General features: G+C 42.2%; 1 protein-coding gene across 6 annotated transcripts in view; it reads left to right on the top strand.

Moving 5' to 3' along the window:
* Positions 1–15963: 15963 nt before the first annotated feature.
* nav3 (neuron navigator 3) overlaps positions 15964–21872 on the top strand; it is a 151448-nt gene continuing 145539 nt past the window's right edge. For 5 of the 6 annotated variants that reach the window (XM_044020831.1, XM_044020833.1, XM_044020832.1 and 2 more), the window contains exon 1: positions 15965–16285. In XM_044020831.1, coding sequence (XP_043876766.1) covers positions 16028–16285 — 258 coding nt within the window. In that variant the 5' untranslated portion in view covers positions 15965–16027. Of the gene's footprint in view, positions 16286–21872 lie in introns of all 6 variants that reach the window. The other variant, XM_044020827.1, reaches the window with a different exon arrangement.

Below are 21872 nucleotides of genomic sequence, written 5' to 3'. Positions count from 1 at the left end.
AACCCAGTTTTGCAAGTATTCAGATGCTGATCTGCTGCTTCAGGCCAATAGCATCCGTTCTTCTTATCCACATCCCTCCTCCACCACCGCCACCATCTGGGCTATTAGACCCATTCCACACTGGCTCCAATGGGTATTTAGCAATAGTCATTAGGAGAAGAATAACTTCCCACTGTCCCCACAGCAAACCACTCCAAAGTGTTTAAAAATACCCAGAAGCAGAAATGAAAAAAGTTTATATTTCATTAATTCTGATTGGCAGCTCCTATCTGCCTAACATTCCCTCACACCTTCCCCTCCTCACTTCACTACCTCTTGTATCTCCATCAAGCCTGAGTTGTGTTTTTAATTGCCCTTTTTAAGCAACTCTTGCAAGGGCAGGGAGTCTATTTATTTGTTTTCTGTCCCTGTACAGAAACCACAAAAAGACTAATGCCCCAATCTCTGTACTGCAGATTCTGGAAGGAAATTTGTTTGTGAAATTAACATTTCTGGCCCTCGGTACAGAGGCAGTAAAACATGCGTGTGTGTTTTTTTTTCCTCGTCCTGTTGTATTTGTGGTAATTTCACAGTCCAGTAGTCATGGGATAACTCTCCAGCTGGGTGGGTGGATGCTGCAGCCTCTGCTTACTTTCCACAGTGGGATGGTACACAATCCTTTTTTCTTTTTTTGCTTTTTTTTTAATTCTCAAACCAACCATGTACCTCATACCAAAAGCAGAATTAGTCTGATTGTTAATAACTAATGAGAGAAGGGAGAAAGTCCACTGAGACTCCACCTACTCCGGATGAACTCCAGTGAGATTATTTGTTCACCCACAGCAGCAGCACTGCTTCATGAGAAATACTTGCCGAGCTATAACTCCAATCTGTTCTTTATGCTGACGACAGATTAAATGAAATGTGACAAAGGTCTGGTGACAAATGTTTATCCTGGTTCTCAAAGTGGCTAGTACAACAACTGTTTCTTTATGTATTGTGGGAGGATATGACTCTTACTCTCCACCACTTCTTGGATTCAGCTCCAGTTTTCCTCTTTGTGGCATCACACAGAGTCATTACACATCCATTAAAGGATAGGAACTCTTAAGTACCCACAATGCAAAACAAAAAGGCCGTACACTTGCACAAGACACAGTTGTAAATATAAATGTAAACCTCCACATAAACACACAGAAAATCTGTCATCAACCGATCACCCGCACTCTCTCTCAGTCACTCAGATCTTACCATGACTCAGCTGTTTACTTTCATAAACTACTATGCAAAGCATTTTATTCCACTTCAGTAAACTCCATCTACAGAGCAGCTCATCACAAACTCAATCTCCCCTTCGGCCGATCCATCTTCTACTCTGCATGGTTCAATCGCTGCATTTCCTGTTGGACTTCAAAAATATTAATATTACATATCACAATAAAAAAAAAACCCCTGAATGTGTCTCCTTCTTATCTGAAGCAAGGATGTCTAACAAATCAATTGATTTCACTATTTAGAAAAAGAAGTCAGTTTGTATAGTCTATGAGAAAATGAATGTATGTCTCACTTCATTTATAAAGTCAATAACCATTTAATTAATGAGATAATGGTCTCAATCACTAGTTTCCGTTCTTCTTTTATACAGCATGATGTCCATTTTCTACATTTTGGTCCCATTTAAAGCAACATAGCGTTTGACTTTCAAACCATGGCACAAAAAGAACTACACAATCCTACATTGTCAAATAGGTGATAAAGCATTATATTTGGGCATGATATATTATTTGCTTCTCTTACAGTGAAACTGCAGGACGTGCTTTCTTTCAGCTCGCTGCTGCTTGTTCCCGACAGGTGCCGTGACATTATTTGTTTGTGTGGAAAAATAGTTCAGCAATGGCGTAGAGAACAGCCACAGGGTTCGATCCCCACATCATTCCATTGCCCTACGTCTTCTTGACAAAACCAGCCCTCCACACCCTGCACTACCACAACCAAATCTTGAATTCATATTTTGAAGCAAAAAAAAAAACAAAAAACAAGAGAAGGACCTGTTCCACCATCAGTCTCCATCTGAAAAGATAATATCGCCACTAGGCTATGATTAGAAACGACTAGCAGTCCAGTAATGACTTCCTCAGGCCATGTGGAAGTCAAGCCTATAGTTGAGGTTCGGGCAGGAATGTTGATAGAGGAAATTATAATGCTAATATAATATATAAATGGATCCACATACACGTGAACACTTGTCATCTCTGCTGTTAATCCATTTACAGTCCGTGTGGGAAACTGTAGGAACCCAGCTATGACTGAACCAATGACCAGTGGCGCATCTGAAAAGCTCTTTCGTGCAGTGCACCACTGCTTCCTACGATAAATAGGAGAAGACAGTGGAAGCTTAAAAGTTGGAGGAGCGAGCATTGTGCGTCTCTGCCCCAGTTTCTCAGAGGGTTTGGAGGAAACTCCACAACCTCAGAGAGCAAATAAAGGTCCATGCTGTGTCTGAAAACATCTCAAGGAAGAGAGATTCTGCATGTTTTTGTCAAGCTTTCAGACTTCCGGCTTGTTTTTTTTTCTCATTGAATAGTGACGCCTCTTTTTACAAAGACATTAATGCCTCAACAAGTTTTGATTTGTCTTGAAAATCAGTGGAGACCCCTGTGAATGTTAACAACACAATCAAATACCAGTAAAAATAGAAAGCACACGATTGTGTAATATGACAGTATGCAGTGGTGAGCATAGCTGCCTGTTGGCCAGGGCAACGTTCTTTTCACAGCAGAGCAGCATTTCACTATGGCTGAGTGTTATGGTTTACTGGCAGGAGTCTGCTGTATGTATATAACACTGCTCACAATCTTGCAGCAAGTGTAAAGTCTAGCCATCATGCTCCAGCGGACGCACACACAAACATGTCCACGCACTCTCCTCAGACTGGCAGTTGGTCCAAACACAGTGGCAGGAGGGGGAGTGGGGCATATATCGGACTACTTCAGGCCTTTTATAGCCGTGTGCCCACGCGCCAGTGCCCACCCACTGATGATGAAGTGTCAGAGCGCGCAGCGTCACACACCACGGGCTGTCAAGCCCAGAGAGCGAGATTAACTCCCCTGACCAGATTGTTTGGGGCTTGGCAGCCTATGGCAGTCTCCCTGGGCTCAAAGCACGGAGTAGAGGACCTTAATTGGACAACGTGCATGTGGTCGTGGGGGTGGAGACTTGGGAGTGAAGCAGGATCGTACTGAACGGCTGGCCGGCTGGCTGTTGGCAGCTCTCAGGCCCGGTTTGGTTTTCCGTCAGAACAATTTGAGCAAGAGAAGTGGGCTTAATGCGCAAAGCTCTCAGAATTTAGCCACATGTTCAGCTCTTTAAGAAAGTCCAAATACAGCCAAAGAGGCCTAAGCCTTATCTTCACTGCCCTCAACAACTAAAACATGTAGTTCAAGTGATTTTAATGTGTATATTCCTCTTTCCTTCTGTCTAAAAACCAGGTAACAGCATAGGTAACAGAAGGTAATTGGCCTCATGAAGGGATGAAGAGATTATTTGAAAGAAAGAGAGAAGTGAGTGAATAGCAGGAGTGACCAGACTGCTTATAAAGGTTTTGACTGCCGTCATAGTAATCCATGTCCGTCTCTGTATTTGATGCTTGTTTGTTTTTTTCCCTGTAGCTCCTAACAAAATAAATTGGAATATTAAACATTATAGTAGTATAGTAATAGTAGTAATAATAAAAGTGAGACAAATGTCTTTCTTGCAAAAAGTCTTCTGGCACATATACTAATTGATTTATCACAAATCCTAAAGCTTAAGATCTTTCTCAAAAAACCTCAAAGCCTCATTATCATTACTGTAATAATCCTGCTCAGATGGCATCCCTGTCCCAGTTTAGATAAAGTTTCAGCAATCTTCGCCATGAGCTACCTATCGCTCAGTGAGGGAGACACAGCCAGCTGAACAATAATGGAAACAGTTCCATACGTGGCAGGGATCCAGTAATAACCACCATCACTTCTGGCAAGCGAGGGTTTGTTTTAACAAATTGTCTGTCTTTAATCCACTTTGTGTGAGGAACAGGAATAAAGAACTGACTCAAAGAGGCACACAACCCACAATGGCTGAGTCAACCTAACTTACAGTAAATCCCTTGGACTGAATCACATTTGTTACCCTTTGTGCACTTTGATATATATACATGTATATTTGTATTTACTTTTGCTATGCTTTATGTCTGTGGAATCTAGCTGATGTTTGTCTGTTTGTTTTCATTTGCTCACATTTGTTGTTGGTTGTTGCCAATCGTAACCTGAGACTGGACGCTAGCCAGGTGACTGCACCCTCAGACATGTCCTCTGTGAAAAGAACTGCTTAACTCCCGGTGTAATCAAGGTCTAAACTCAGCCGGCGCATAACCAACAGATCTGCACATTCTGTTTCAACTCTTTGTCTGGAGGCAAGGAGCCAGTAAAGGGAAGTAGGAAGGAATTAGCAGTTTTTGGCAGCCCTGCAACTCACTCTTTCCTCCTCAGTTTGATTTACTTCCACAGCTACAAGACAAAAATAAAGTCTGTGTTACTCTGGGGTATGATTTCAAAGTCAATTTAGCCCTTTAATCACATTGTGGTACTGGTAACTGCACTGCCAATGACTTTTACATATAAGTAGCTCCTGGATCTGTGCACAGGAAAAGTGTCAATAGCATTCCCTGCAAGTGGTTATCCACAGTAGTGTTTGGGATGTGAGTGTTGGGACAGTGCAGCGCCAGCTGCTACTCTGCTGCTAAATCATGAGTTCCCCACTGCTATATCACTTTGACAAAATCACCCCTCCACTGCGTCTCCACCACAAAGCAGAGAGAAGGATTTCATGATTCTCAGACTTGGTTCATTGTAGTCTCCACATGACAACTTAAAAGATTTATTGTCGTTTTGGGACATTAGCATTTGCGTTGGTCAAAGTACCACTTGTACTGTAGACCGTTTCTGAGAATAAGGATGGCACGTCCTCCCAGTCACTCCTACCAAGGCAAGCTCCGCTGTCAAAACGCACACGGATGTCAAGCTCATCCATTGGGTAAAAGCTCCTTCTCCATTGGTCAGAGAACCCGCTAACACCCGCGAGCATCTGGCTTTTGTTTGCTATGGGAATGCATACACACTGCATTCACATCCAGGTCAAATGTCTCCGTAAGAAATGTGGGGTTTTATCAGCTCCAGCTCCAATCAGTGGTAATGTAAACATGACATCCGTCATTTTGCCATCTTCATTACTTCTGTACCTTTTTTCAGTGTGACATTGCGATATGCAGCGTTCAAACAGCTGAAACACGTACAAAGTTTAACCGCTTTGACATGGCAGTACTCTCCATTGTGCTATATTCTGTTTTGTGTTGGGTTGTTTCTGAAGACTAACATGACTCACTAGAGGGAAAAACAGAAAGACAAACTCCTCCACAATGGGAAAGAAGTCAGTCCCTTTCTATTAGAGGCCTTTTTTGTGTGTTTAAAACCCTGTGTATACCTCATGGTGTAAAAGAATAAAACAGCATGTGAAGGACGCAGGAGCAGTTTAAAAAAAAATATTGTGACTGATGTGGGGGAACAAAGCTTTTTGCACTGCAGTAAAAAACGTATTTGCATGAGAACCAACCAATCCTCAAACCATGACTGAGTTAATGTCATGGCCTAATGCACCAAATAGATATTTTAAACTTTGTGTTACCTTAGGTATCAACACGCTCTCTGAAATGAACATGAGGCTCAATACAGCTCTATGCAGGTCTGAAGCTAAGATGCAAACTCTGCCTGTAAGTGTGGCTTCAGCTCTCATGCTGAGCGGTGCTGGCTATATATAGGCTTGTCAATGCATTGTTATTATTATGTATTATGTTATATTACTGCCTTCCTCTTCTCTGTCCTTTGCCTTTACTGCCTTTATGTATCCAGAAAAGTGATTGCATGTTCATGCGAGTGTATGGTTTTGTACCTGTGATTGCATAACTATAAGGAAGTCAATCTTCAGAGACTCGATTTATGTGGGAAACGGCATTCTCTGCCCATTGCCAAGGCAACGGACCTCAGTTTTTCAAACCTTGTCAACAGATGACACAGCCAACACAATGCCCCCTCCAACCAGCTGATGTAGCAATACATTGATTTGACTCGGCTGCAGATCATACAATAAAATAAAGAAAAAGCAGAATGATTTCATTAAGCAGTGCATACGAGACAGATGTAGAAAGTGGTGCTGCATTCACAGTCACCATTGTTCATATTTCTCTCACAATATGACAAAGTGCCTCTCACCAGCGTAAAACATGACTTTCTCTGTACAATGCAAAAACCTGCAGCAACCCCAAGTCAAACCTTCACCTCCTCCACCTTTCCGCACCAGGAGAACCCATTAAGTTAATTCATAGTAGGTTCACAGTAGTCTCAGATTGCTGAATAGTGCCAAATATAACAGTTTAGAAATGACAAATCTGGAGCTTTCATGTGTTTTATGTCATGACTTCTGAATGCTACGGAAATATGTTTTTTTTCCAGACCTTATTCACCCTATGGTCAGCACAGTCAGCCTTTATTTCAATTCCAAATTCCAGCAGCCCATTTGTTATCCTTGTTGTCTCTTTATACACATCATGTTCATGTTTTATTAAAACTCTTCCGTTCTGTTGGCTTTTTAATCAGATATTTTTTTCAATTTGTACTGTAGGCAGGCTTCCTCAACAAGAAAAAGTTGCAATATCATAGTGACAGAATTGTAATAATAAATATGCAAACCAATTCAATCTCATTTGTGCTTTCCAATTCAGTCAGTCACACAAGCTGCATATTTGAATCTGGTCTAAAAAAAAATGAGTGTGTGTACATTCCCATTTAACTGTAAGTGAATCCTCAAATAGGTTAGGTCAGTTTAAAACCGAGGAGCATTAGGCTTTGAGCTGCTGTCATCAAACACACTGAAATCAAGGAAAAGAGTCTCACATGTAAACACACTCAAAGGACCACACACATATGCACTTTAGACACCACTATCTTCTCTTTTAACCACAGACTTTGGCTGTTAGTGTAAAGATCATTGGCATCGGCAGTCGCTCCGCTTCACTATTTAAAATAAATCACCCCGTTCCACACATGCAAACATTCCACATGCTTTATGTCTACAATCTGCTAGTTTTACATGTTTTTATGTTCTTTAAAGGTGAAATAGACAACTTTTTGGCCCAAACTTGCACAATTGATTGAATACTGAGATGGCAAATACCATTCTTTTTTCTATATCCAAAATGATGGCATTATGTCATGGTAGTGACCAAACAGCAACCACTTGAACTTTTTTTGCACTGTAGGAAACAGTTTTTGTTTCCTACAGCTTTTCATGTGGTGATGTTACCCATGGTGCACTTTGGTAAGCAGAAGTGGCTCACCATGGGGCGCGCAAAACAGATGCAACCAAGTATTTCATTGTTGGTCACCAGCGAAATGTTATTCTCTAACACAACACTTATGTCTAAAAATATAAAAGAAAGCAATAATTTTTACATTAACTTCACATCAATCGATGCTGTAAAAATTAAGCGCCGTTTTAGGCCATGTTGAATCCCTCAGGGCTAACTACTAAAATAACTGTAAACTGATAAAAATTGATATCGGATGGATTCATCGGCTCGTTTGCAGCGCTTAGAAGGTTTTTAATCATGAAAACAAGTTCATATATGTAAGTAGACCTCCATAACTAACATATATGTGTGATACAAGCATTCTATGTCACCTTTAAAAAGACCACGTTTCCCAGTAGAGAAAAGCTGACTTATATTTTGCGTAAGTTGTAAGTGATGCACCTTGCATATAGTCACTGGAAATGCTGCTCTAGTAAAGCGAGATGGCTGCAAACAGCCCACTTTAATCTGCAGTTCGATGGGACAAATGCTTTTTGCCCTAGCCCACCTCTGCTCTGCTGCTGTATACACTATAATATATATATATATATAATAACTTAGCCAGGTCTGATAGTATTGCTTGACAGAGCCCAATTTTATAGACAAAGGACACAGCATACAAATAATGTTAAATCGTTTCTGTTTAATGAAGACTTAACAGAGGCTGCACACTGCAGCTTTAAGCAATGAAATGTACAGCAGTGAGTAAGCATAAGCAGTGGCTGCTTCAATATGCCATCAGTCAACAGGATGTTCAGCCGACACATTAGTGTCAGAGGAGAGGAACTCCTACTGTCAACACTGTCTTGTCACGCACATACTAGCATAGGTAGACACACTTCCTGCTCGCTCGTTTTCATGGAGCCACGGAGGTGGATCCTAATCTCCCCGAGAGCCCATGAGTTGTCGCTTTGAGGGTCAGAGCGTACCAATTAGATGACTGTCCTCACTCTCCTCTACCCTAGCCCTCATCGCCTCATAAATTTAAACGGAGCAGAGGTAGGTAGCCCGCCAGCTGCTTTTTCCTTGAAAAACGTATGTAATGACTGGACGGCATTTTACAAGACAGTGAGCATGTACAGTACAGTACAGCGCCACAGGCTTTGTTTCAAGGCATCTTTAACAAGCCGCTGCTGTTGAGTAGACATTAAACATAATGAGATGTTGTGAGTGCAGGCCGGTTCTGTCTGCATTTTTTTGTGCGTTATCATGTTGTGTCGTGCGTTCTCCTTTTATGTTAATGGGTACATTTGTGTAGGTACCATGCCACACGAACCACACGATGCACATCTGGTTCTGTTGACCAAGTGCCAGCATCCTGGGGTACAGGTGCCTTTAACCCACTTCTTTAAGCGAGTCAAGTGAGTCAATGCAACCCTGGGCCAGTCACAGATGATGTGTTTATCTGATGAGAAGTCAACAAGCTCCCCAAGTCAGTTGATATTGTATAGGCGTATATGTAATGTTAGGAGACAGGGCTGTGAGGGTGCAAGAGAAGGTAAGGTCATATTAGAGAAGGCATTCCTGTGGGGAAGTTTCTTAAAGTTTGTCGTCTGAGACTGACAATGACCACAAACCTGATCATCTTAATCTTGTAGTGTTTTTGCAGTTCAAAAAATACTCATAATGCATTCATGCAGTAACATCAGGTGCAGGTTTAGACTAGTTGTTGCTAAACTCTAACATGCTGTAATGCAGAGACTGTAGACTGGAAGTCTGGCTAAATCCTGTCCCAAATGACAACAACTTTTTGTGTTTGTTTTGTGACACAGAGCAAGTATATGATCGCAAATGAATGCATTTCACCACCTGGCTCTATAACTAAATGACTACAATTGATTGCAGTCGACTGCAGACTTGTGAAAGCACCGAAACACGACAACACTCCCTGCAATGAATCAAGAGAAACATGTGATGCTGTTTACTGCTGCAATAATATCACGCTATTTCATGACATTTTGTGCTTGATCCGTCAAACTAAAATTGAATTTACCAACAATAGCAATGAGTGCGCCAACATTCTTGTCATATCAGTTTTGTATTGGCTTGGCCTAACCCTGAAACAATAGAGCACTGTGCCACATTGTCTCTGTGTGGTTTGTGCTAGTCATCAGACTCAAATTGCACTAATTCATTTTTTTATTTCACTCACATTCAAATTGAATTAATAATTGCTCTGTCTGTGATAAGATGAGTATGAATTAAGTGTTTATTTTTTAAGGTAGTTTATTTGCCTTTCTTGTTTTCTGGTCATTTGTGCTTTGATACTGCCCTCTGTTGGACACAGGCGTCCTCTTTTGTCTCAGCTCGTTGTCCTTTAGGCGAGCGTCTCATTCGGCTCTTCGGGACTTTATCAACTCCAGCTGTGAAATCCAAGATTTGCTGGGACACAAGTCTTTCGCAAGAGGGGGGAAACATTGAGATGCAGGGTGGATGTGGGGAAGACCGTAGCGAATCACAAGGGAAAGGAATGTGATGGTCATAAATGGGATTATAATTTACGCCAAATAGGCCGCAAGGAATTACAGCCTTTGGCCTATACCATTTTGTCAAGTGTTAAAGTACAGTGTATGCTTTGCAGAGGAGAAGTAAGGGAAGCTTGGTTGTTGTGATGGAAAAGTATTAACCAACATGTCTCTCTGTTGAAGCCTGTCAATGAAAGACTGGACTTTTGATCCATAGTCCGACTCTGGAAGTGGTTTGTTATGAAATGAGCTTGGGAACGTTGATACATTCGCTTGGAAGGAAACAGAGAATGAAAAGTGCAAAAGCAAGTCATTCAGGAGGAAGCAATCAGATTACTGTCTAGCTAATTGAATCAAAGAATGACATGTATTCAAGGCGGATATGAGGGGATGAATGAGATTATGAGTACAAAATGAGTGAATTAAAGTCTGGATACTTAATGAGAGAATGGATCAATAGGAGATTCAAAGGTGTTGACTGTGAGTCAGTGTATAAGTGCGGTGTGAGCGCAGCAGGTAGCATAGCTTTGCATATATACATGAGCAAGTGTAATGGAGAGGCATTAAGTCAAATGAATATATAATGAATGAACAAGAAGTGAAGTGTAAGATAGGCTGGGCAGGAAACAGCAGGAGAACTGGACGGACAGGACGAGCCAGAATTGTCCCAACCACAGCACTGGGGGAAGTCCCGCGGCCGGAGTATATCCAAATGCTCCCTTTGATTCATTGTAGTAGGGGTATTAGCCCGCCACATGGCATTTTAAACAGCACGCTGTGCGAGGAATTCAGGAAGCCTTAATTACTGTTAATTCGTCAAAGTTGTTTTTAATGTTTTGTTTATAACTACATAGCCTTGGAACAGGGCATTTTTCAAATTCCACAATCCCTCAAACCTGCCCACTCTCTGCCCAAAATCTAACAGGCTGTGTGTTTTTTTTTTTTGTTTTTGTTTTTTTTTTTACAAATGAACTATTGAGGACACACAGCAACTCACAAGGAATGAGTATTAACAGAGTGCTGGGTGTTGGGTTCCTCCAAAGGGTCACAGAAAATGTGAGGGGTTGCAAGATGATTAATGGAAGGGTAAAAAAAAAAACAGTAGTGAAAGCATCATTTTGATTCATACATTTTTTTTTGCTTTGCTTCTTTTACTTTTGTAGGCTGTTATTCAAACAACGTGAAACACTTAGTTTAGTTTACTCTACGGGAGACCTATTCTTCAACAAAGCACAAAGCACTTCTGAAAGCATTGTCTCATGAATAATCGTTGATAGTCCAGCAATACAGTGTTGAATCAGTACTATAGACGTTCTCAACTACTGTACTGTCAATTACATTAGTTGTGTGCAGTATCTACACAGCCTGCAGCAAACAATACAAGAAAATTCCTTCAATACTTTTACCTTAAGTTTACTTTAATTGTTTGCATCCTTGAATATTGACAGGTGATCTCAACAATAGGGTGAAATAAGGAACATCCCATGATGCTCTCAGGTTTTTTGTGTGTGTTTGTTTATGTGTACAACTGCAGGTTGACTGAGGAGCAGGAATCTCCCTGAGAAACAAACAGAGTGACAGAGGGGAGATGAAAGTGAATGCATGTTTATGTCCTCCCAGGTCATGCATGATATAAGTTAATGGCACACGCTCACTGAGCTGAGCGTGTTTACTGAGGCGCCGTACATGCCTGCATTTGCTCGGGTACCTCTCTGTTATGTGTGTGTGTGTGTGTGCCAGCACCAGTGTGTTTGTTTTATTTTCCATGTTGTCTGATGTGCGGTTGACTGATAGCATTCAGAGTGCAGACAGGGCCAGATGCGTGACTATCTGTCTTGCCCCCCCCCCAGGGGATGTTTAAACCCTGAGTGTGTGCGTGCGTGCATGCATTTGTGCGCGTGTGTGTGTGTGTGTGAGCATGCAACAAGGGTGGAAGGTGCTTGACCTTTCTTATCTCTAACATGTCAGCGTGTTTGTTTTCACAGCCACAGCGCAACCTTAGTGCTGACGTCATCTGACACCGGGCGGTATCTTTCATATATATATATATATATATCACACACACGCACACTCACACCAAACAGAGCAGTCTAGCGACTGTTCATCCAGTGCCTGAAACAGATAATAAACATGACACGATCGATTCCATAACCCGAAAATATCCGTGTTATTCTTCCTGCTTCAAGCGGTATCGGCCTTGTTTTTCTTTCCATCAGCAAAATAGTGTCAGCACTTTGAACCAAACATCACAAAGGTGACGTCGCAGGAGAGATGCCTTTTTTTTTTTTAAGAATACTTTCACACAGCACCTGCTGCTGGAAAACTGAATCACAGACAGGGCTGTTATTTTGGACGAGTTTATTCAATTACACGCCGCAAAATTACTGTGACAGGTCCTACCTGAGGAGAGCTACACTTAGCAAGTGTGGGTTAATAATACGATGCTGCTTTCGGCTGCGGCCCGTGGTATGTGGAGATGGTTAGTGCATTCAGCCTCCCAGCTTTCATCCACTTCCCTCCTTGACCACCACCTCCATCTTCAGCCTCCCCTCAGCTGGAATGCGCTGCCTCTCCACCAGATATTTAGTGGTGGTTTCGCTGGAAACCTATTCTTGGTTTCCAGCGAAACCACAACTACACATGAATAGTCACCGGAGCTTAAATTTAGGTGTGGTTAAGTCTTTTTCATGTCTGTGCAAAATAAGATGATGGCATTTTTAACAAGACTGTATCTGTGCTTCTCGTGAAGCTGTCTTCCTCTTTAGGATGCACATCAGTGGTCATGTTTGGTCTTAAACTCTCTGGTCAGTAGAGTTTGAGAATGGAGTCCTGTGCATCTATAGATTATTGTTTTGCTATCACAGCATACCTTTGTACTTTTACTGTATCGTAAAGTTTGCTGTAATCCTTTCCATTTCTTTGTGGTTACCAGTGGTTCCAACTCAATTTCATAATTGGGCAGAATCTAATATCTGACTGGACTAAGACTCGGACAAGGTGGTCTTGCACTCATTACCTTGCAGTTTGGCTGTGTCGTATATTTAAAATTTGAAATTCTGCTTCCAGTGTGAGCATTTAATATCCTTTTGTCCACATCCCTCTCCATTTAAATTCATTCCATTCTTTCCCTCACCCTGTTCTTCACATTTCAACCAAAACACAGCCAGGGCCAGGGCACTATTTTTAGAGAAGTGGTTGGTCCTGGTGGCCAAACATAAGGGTAATGACCTGCCGCATCACATTTGTGTGCATAGACTTGAACCTGAGATTTCCTCTGCCGATGTTGACTTTGGAACAACTCACTGTTGTTGAATGTGGAACTTCCAGTGCTGGCCTCCTTACCTGCAGGTAGTCGAGACTCTCATTCCAACTGTGCAATTATTCTGCAGTGTAAGGTGATTTTCTCCAGAAACTGACAGCAGTCAAGGGGGAAGAATGAGGGTTTTCCAAAACGTTTGTTTCAACTCTTGCACTCCGAGAGGAGACGTCGTAAGAGACCCATTTCCCAACACTTGCAGTCCTGGGAGGCTGGAAGCCCGCCAAATATTCTCCAGTTCGTGTAACTCGGCAGGCAGCAGTAGTCCGAGTTCGATTTGGTCTTTTGCCATTCATTCACATGGTATCCTGTTGTTTTAGTCTATTCACGAGAGCCCCTGGTATATGATTGAAAACATGCTGGAGCACCTGGTGCCAACCTGTGGCGAGGAGCAGCAGTATTAAAGAATTTATTTACTTTTGACCTTCTCGTACACTTCAGAATTGAGGTTCAACTGCCAAAAAGAGAGGCCGTGAAAACTCTACGTGTGTCAGTGTCTTGTCCAGATGCTGTATTGTCATACAGTGTCAAGAAGACAATATATTAGGTGTAATGGTTTTGTGGTAAGGTGACATTTATTGAGACAGTCCCCGTGTTTGGTTTCCTTACTTTCCTCTCCACTCTGTTTAGACAACGATGTGTTAAAAATTTCCGGTTTGTCATGACACCACAATGTGTGCCCCTCTGACTCTGGCACATCTCCTTGTCCCCTAAACTGAAACAGATGGAGTCTTTCCATATAAAACTTTCACTCCCTTTTATGTCTTGCACAAAGCAGGGAGCCATTAGAAAAAGTAGTGGGGGGAAAAAAGGGCCGACATGTTAAATTGTGTCTGGTTAATTCAGTCCAAATGCAGAATGGCTCATCTGCGTCTCAGGAAAACATCTGATGGAACACTTGCAGTTGTAGTAGTTGCGTGGATCCCGTGTCATAGATATATATCTGCCTTACTGCACCTAATTAATTTGCCGTTTCACCAAACTCTTGTTGGAAACAACTGGTCTGAGAACAAAGCTTTAAAAAAAAAAATTCCGTGATCAAAAGAACCACTTGAGGAGATTTTACTGTGATATGCATGATTTAAAAATCATGGGGTCAAGCAAAGTGTATTTTAACTGTGTTTTTGTCTTGTTTATGGGAGATGCTGTCCGCCTCCTGTTGTCCCAGTCACGTACACGTACATTAGACATTGATGCACATGTCTGTTTTTTGTCACAGACGAGCAGCCTGAAACCAGTTTTGCGGCTACTTTGAGCAGCGGCTCACAGCTTTTAGTCGAGATCACTTATGCATTTCACCCTCCACTAATAATGTTTTGGTATCAACAGTGTCAATAGTGCTGGGCAAGTGACTTAAAAAATGATCAAATGAATGAATGACTCACTAATGACTTAGCAACAAAAGTAACGTGTGAGCATAAATCTTGTCTGTTAAACACATGAAGAAAAACAAAACTTGTACATGCAGTCGTTCAAATGCAGGGCTTTACTGGCCATTCAGCTGCGATAGCGGAATCTCAGTGTCTGTACACAACTCTCAGATCTCCCAGCCTCTGAAGTTCAGTTATTTGCAACATCAGCAAACCATATACACTTACAAGCTGCTCATATCTGCACTGCAGCACAACGCTGATCCTAAATCAGTCTGTCCGCCGTCCACAGAACAAACTGATTATATAAACCCTCCACCATCTTCCCAGTGACACAGTCAAGCTGACCCCAGGGGTTAAATTAATAGATCAATTACCACTTTGTTTATTGTGCCATATACATACTGTACGCTATAGGAAATGTTATTGTATTTATATTTGTGTTTAATGGATTCAATCACTGGTGACTGAGTATTCTTTAAAAAAAAAAGGACAGGACTAACAGCTACATTTCTTTTTGCAATATATTAGGGTTTTTGTTCTTCTCTTTGGCCTGTTAAAAAGTAATAAAGACAATAGTAACCAAGAGAAACTCCTACTACAAGGCTGGGTGATAATTCAGTAACACTTATACTGATGTAAAATGCATTGAGCTAACTCACTTTGTGATAAAAACACATTACACTACAATAACCAACCCTCATGTTTTTTTTAATATGTATCTGTATATATGTATATATTTTTTTTTTCTTGATATATATATGTATGTATATGTATATACATATACATATATTAATTATTTTCTTCATATGTACAAGGTTTTCCTCCTTTCCCAGTTTACTATTTGTCTTATTGAGAGGGAGAGTTAGCTGTACATCTATTTCAGTGTGTGCAGTTAATATGGGGGAGAGAAGAGAGCTGTTGAGGAGCAGTGGCAGCATGTGTACACGCTCTAACACACACACACACACACGCACACACACACACACACACACACGCATGCACGCGCGCGCGCGCGTGTAATCACTGTAATCACTGTTTTGCCGACTGGTGCTTTTACCATCCAGAGGAGTTCATGCCACCTTGAGCTGCTTTGGCTGAGCTTGTGGTACGCTTCTGACAGTGAGCGAGCAAAAAGGGAGAGAGCGCGAGTGAGTGAAGGGGAGGGAGCAGACTTGCTTGTGGGAGGAGAAGGAGGAGGGAGTGAACAGGAGGAAAGGAGAACCCTTCTCAGTTTCTGTGAGTCCTGCTTGCAGTAGGCTACAGAATGATCGCAGTTGCTTTCCTCTCAGTCTGAGAGGCAGCTGCTGCTTTTTTCTTTTTCTTTTCTTTTTTTAGATTTCCTTTCCAGTGCCAAATATCAGTTGGAGACACTGCAGATTTGTTTCCCTTTCCTTATTATACTTTTTTGGACCTCTCTCCCTCTCCCGTGTTATTATTTTTGTGCCTGGGACGTACCATGCCGGTGGTTGGTGTAGCCTCCAAGCTCAGGCAACCCTCCTCTGTGGGCACAAAACCAGTGCACACGGCTCTTCCCATCCCCAGTGCGGTGAGGGCAGCCACCGCGCAGGGCTACATGTCCCGGCAGCAGGAGATCAGGGCAGGTGAGGGTGCCCCAGGGCTTTCCTGCCAGCTGTCACTCAAGTCCGAGTACCGGCAGGAAAAGACATCAGAGGGGAAGTCCAGAGCTGAGACAGAGGAGAGCAAAATCTGCAAGGTTAGTGGAGATGGACTCTGTGTGTGTGTGTGTGTGTGTGTGCACTCCACAGGTGTCAGGGATGAAAGAGCCAACAGTGACAGGCTTGTCCGGCTCGCTCTCCTTGTGCCTGTGTCTGTTGCTTCTCCACCAAGGTTTTAGCAGGTGTCTCAACACAGCCATGAGTCCAGGCACACAGTCATGAGTCATCTGTGCTCCGGTGAGATGATGTCGCTGGTTTGTGATCATCAAATAAGGGGGAAACTTGATGACTAATGTATGGCTTGCAGTGTATTACCTCATCCTGCTTCCCATTCACTCTGTTCATCATTTCCTAATCTGTGTGTGTGTGGAATGGAAAGTTCAGGGATTGTGTGAGTTCAAATTTTTAAGTCCAGACTATTGCAATCCCTACCAGTGCAGTGAACCATGTCATCAGAGGCACCGACTGCTACCTGAGAAGGCCTTAATGCTTTAGTATAACATTTCAGATAGATCACCACTGCTGCTCCATGCTCCCGAAGCTTATACCTCCAACATTGTCAAAATTTTGCAGATGGTTAATGGATGCCGAGAGATCATTGTTAAGTGCTCCACCGTATGAAAACCTCTGTGTGCCAAGCTCTTTCCCTTTTGAAGGAATGTCTGGCTCAGTTTCCTGAGCTGCGACAGAGAATGCAGGGCAGGTCCATCTTGACAAGGAAGGGGATTTCAAACCTCCCCGCCAAATAGTTTCAGCAGCACCTCGGCCCGTCCCACATCCAGAGCTGTCAGAGCACAAACTGAAACTTTCCTGTTTGGCCAGTCGAGCTCTCCTCCCCTCGTTTCCACCCACTGTTGCCTTTTTCTACATTTACAAGACTTCCTGACGGAGACAAAAAAAAAAAAACCTAAAACTCCCTGACCCTGATTCCCTTTCCTTGCTCTCAGACTTGTGGTACTGAACAAAGCTGCTGATTTTCCTCGTGACCCAGAGGAAACGTGGGCAGAAGACATCAAAGCACGGGTCAGCAGGCTCCCCTGCCTCTAAATTCTCCCAGCATGTCCGTGAGCATGTCCGTGACTGAGTCCAAAACTTCTGCCCTGACTTGGTGCTGAACTGACAACTTCTGCTTGACTTTGAGCTTGTCAACACAACTAGGTTGCGAAAGAAAAAAGGTTAAAATAGTCATTAGAAACAGTGAGTTAGTGAATTTCACAAATTAAACCATTTGTGCTTTTTTCCCCCCACACTTCACATCTCATCACTCAGAACTGCACCACAGAGCCCTCGCCAAGAATTGAGCGAACTGGTCAGAGCCAGCACTGCATTGCCAGAAGTGTGCGATCACTTCACCTTACAGTCCCTGTCACTGGAAAGCTTGGAAGGCAGGCAGAAATGTCTTGCCTGCCCCAGCCTGTCAGTGTGGGTGAGGAATGGGAGGTATGGAGGGGGGTAATTAGTCTGTCTAATTCGGCAGTGTAGTGCTTAGAGAGCTTTCTTCACTGAGTTTTTTTTGGAGACAAAAAAGGGGCAGAGAAGGTGGAGTAAATGCTGTCATTACGCCTTTACATGGAGTCCTATGATCAAATGGGATCAAGCATAGCACAGTCAGTGTGTGTGTACGTGTGCAGTGCATGACAGCATGCAACCCCCTCATATATATATATATATATATATATATATATATATATACACAATACTGCCAGTATGTGTTGGCTTGTTTATTCCATCCTTTCCTTGTATCCTGGGTGGTGTTTGAATATTTAAGGTATATTGGAATGAGCTTCACTGACAACGTCGCTGTGCCTCTACTGAATGATTACGACTGAAGTGAAAGAAAGATAAATGAGGTGCAAAGGGATTTGTTTTTTTTCCTTTGGTGTGATGTCTGCTGAAGACAGACAGTCCAGTGAAACAAGCACCCACCACTGTGTTTGGCCTCAGAGGTCTTACATTTAAAGACATCACCCTGGTATAAAACAGTGGAAAGGACTTGTCACACGCTGAGAGGAAATGCCCAGGAGTGGTGCAGCACAGGGTCGAACTGCGAGACGACTCATTTTGGACGGTGGTCAGAAGTAGTTATATCAACAGTGTATTATGCAATAGATCATTTCTCATTCATATAAACAGGAGATGACAAGTGCTACTGTCAGAGGAGTGTCCCATGCATTGTTTCTGTGAACAACTGAACCATTCGCTGAATTTGAAAAGTAAAAGTATTCTATGTTGCATTAAACAATTAGCACACAGTCTATAGCTTTCATATGTCAGTCAGTGTTGGTTAGAGTTGGTGTAGATGGTGATTCTGTAGTATTTCTACTATCAGAAAAATAAAATCAACTTCCTGCAAATGCAGATATTCCTCAAATACAATTAATGGCACGCACCATGACTTCCTGTATGACTGATGCTTATGCTGCGCGGCTCTCGTGAGCAAAAGCATTGCACATCTGGAGTTTCTTCAAGTTTTCAGTGTCTCCGCAAGCTTTCCCCGCGTCATCCAGGCTGTCAAAGACTCCATGACGAAGAAGAGAACAAGAAAGACATTTCGCTCGTCTTATTGCGCTCTCTGCTGACACATCACATCAGTCACTGCCCCTGGCGCTGCAAAATGACAAGCTTATCTGAGTCAACTGGATTTTAATGAAGTGTCAACACCGCCACCACCGATGGTTGCTTATCTTGTGCATCGAGCGTTTTGGCAACAGTAAAAGATCCCAAATAGCCCAGAGGACTTTGTGTAATTTAGAGCTGTTTGCGAGAGATAGAATTGAAGATTTCCTCCGACCTTTTAATTAAATTCACAATTATGACAGAAGAATAGATTCATTCATCCTTGAAGAACTGCGTACAGTCTACATGGGATAGATCTATTGATGTGCATGCACTCATTGATGCTTCAGTTCAAATGCTACACATCTAGATGTAGTCTGTGTGACATTTTATTTACATATTTGATAAGCTGCAAATGCATTGATGAATTTCTTTTTGGATTTTAGCTGTTAATGAATGAAACCATCACTTAGTAAACTGAGTTCCCCATTTCACTTTCAGTACAATAGTTGTATGTAGGCACTGTCTTTACATTGGTCATTGTACAGTATCAATCCTGCAGACTGCTTTTCTGTTTGCCTCTGGTGTTAGTGGAAGTTGTTTGCTACATGTGCCAGACACACTCCCCTCACTTAAGGAGCATAACAACCTGCTGCTTATTCAGTGCATGTTGTTGCATATTCCTTGTTTTCCCGCAACTCATACTGTGGCCTGATGTGATGCTTAAGGCAACAATATATGTGTATTCCAGGTATGACTGTGGGGTTTAGTGCCACAGGGAGCAATGTTGGTGTATAGAATGTATCTCCCTGTACCTCCCTCCCTCTTTTTCCTTTCTATGATGGGCTCAGTGCCATCTCTTCAACTCTGTCGCCCGGATTCTACTTGTATTGCTCTTATATAAAGTAGAGCTGAATAAGCTGATCATCGATTCATTGCTTTGAAGCTCTTTTCATGATTAAAACAAGATTTCCAAGGTTTTCTGATATTTTATGGACCAAACGATTAATAGACAAATTATGAAAATTATGAAAATAATCATTAGTTGCAACTCTATTATAAAGTCATTCCTTAAGCAAGGGTTGTCTCCAATATTTCATTGTAAATGTACAGTATTTTGCACACAATTATTTTTGCCAAGCGACAACCAGTCATAATGTCACCCACAATACCAGCTGTCAATCACCCTGGTGTCCACTTTAAATCTTATAAACAACATTTGTACAGTTGACTACTGAACAATTGAAAAACTTTAAACTATGATGCTTTTATGATTCCAGCACATCTGTGGTCACTGCGGGCTCTCGCTGTCTTTCCGAGTCTTGTTCAGGACTTGCTGTTGCCGCCCATTGACTTGAATGTGGTCGAAAACAACCAAGAGAACACGGGGAGCGAGAGGGGCTCTTACTTGCTCCAGTAGAGACATGGATGGGTTTGGGGGTTTTGGATATGGACGAACTGTGTGGGTTGTTTGAACATGCCATAGTCATGGGTGGTCTGTGTATCCGTGTGGAGGAGAAAATGTCATCATGATGGAGTTATGAACATAAACCAGAAGAGGAGCAGTGCTGCTATTTGCCCTTCTACCAGCTAGCTTTGAAACACACCTTTGTGTTCTTCAGGCTTTTATCGCCGAAAAAACGTTGACCTCCCATAACAGAAAAGAAGCAGGCAGCTCATGACTGTCAGTGTCAGTTTTTGCTGTCTTTCTTCTGCCGCTGTGCAGCACTCGCAGGGGTTTGTCTCTGCAACTGTAGCAGCATTGTAGCCGATGGTCTGTGGTCTCATGAGCCAAGATCTCTTGGCCTGAACCAAATCGGAAACATGGCAGAGAGTTTTGGTTTAACACATGACTCTGAACCATAAGATTATCAAATTAAGTCAGGAAATGCAAAAAACAGAGTCGATGAACATATGTGGCAGCTGAGGAAGTACTAATGCGATTCTACTCTTCACATTTGTTTGCATTAGTCTGTGCACTTCTGCCACAGAGCTGAGATTCCTTAATGACCCCTGTGTTGAAATTGGGAAAATATCTGAGACAATATTATACTTTCCAGTCCTCTTTTTCCCTCCTCTCCCAGTGCCTTTTGTCTTACGCTCAGTATTTCATTGCCTTTTGTGCCGTGGGGAGTCTGCTGTCGGTCACTGTGTTTAAATCTTGGAGGGAGAACACACAGAGCGGCTGGTGTTTACAGTACAGTACAGTGAAGCCACACCAGTTAAAAATACCTTCCCCTGGAAGTACAGTCACAGTGTTCACTTCCAAAACAAGGCTTACTGCAAAACAATAAAAAAATAAACGACAAGAGTTTAGCAGTAGAAGCTATGAAGGGGACTCCACTGAGTCTGAAAACCGTTTACCAGAACTGTGTGATTTAAATATCCTTTTACATAAGATACATTGATTTTTTTATGGATGGATGTTACATTAGAAATAGTTTAATTCTGACCCCTATCTATACAAGTGCACACACAGTGTATAAGAATTTTGAAGGTTCTTCTTAATTCCAGAAATAGTTAAATATTTTTGAACACTTGGACATTGTTTGGGTTGGACACATCTGAATTCCCCAGCTCTGCCATAAAAGGAGTTCTTTTGCGTGTAACTTCCTGTAAACCATACATTGTAGTCTCTTTTTGTTATGGTTTATGTAATTATAATACATTTTTAAGTATGTATGAGAGACACACACACACCTCCACAAACAGCGTGTGTTGATGGTGTGTCACCTTTACGTCCACCTCCGATTGTCTTCATTTACCTCTCTTTAGCTGTCTGTCAACAGTCTCTCCATCTGCTCTGTTTTCTTAGCAGCCTCCTCTCTCCTTTCTTTACTCTCCACCCGTCCCCACTTTCACCTCTTCCCAGCTCTTCTCTTTTTTCCCTTGCCTTCTTCTCCTGTCACTGTCTTTCTGTTCATTCCCATTCCCAGCATTCCTCTTTGAGTACTTCCTTGGCCTCAAACTTTCTGTCTCTCCTGACTGGAGCCTTTCTCTTATTCCACTCTTTCCAATTTACTTACTGGTATTTTCCTTTTGACCTTTACACCTCTTTTTTGTAATCTT

This window comes from Solea senegalensis, linkage group LG3 (assembly GCF_019176455.1).
Source record: "Solea senegalensis isolate Sse05_10M linkage group LG3, IFAPA_SoseM_1, whole genome shotgun sequence".
Taxonomy (NCBI): Eukaryota; Metazoa; Chordata; class Actinopteri; order Pleuronectiformes; family Soleidae; genus Solea; species Solea senegalensis.
This window is presented reverse-complemented; position numbering and strand designations above follow the sequence as displayed.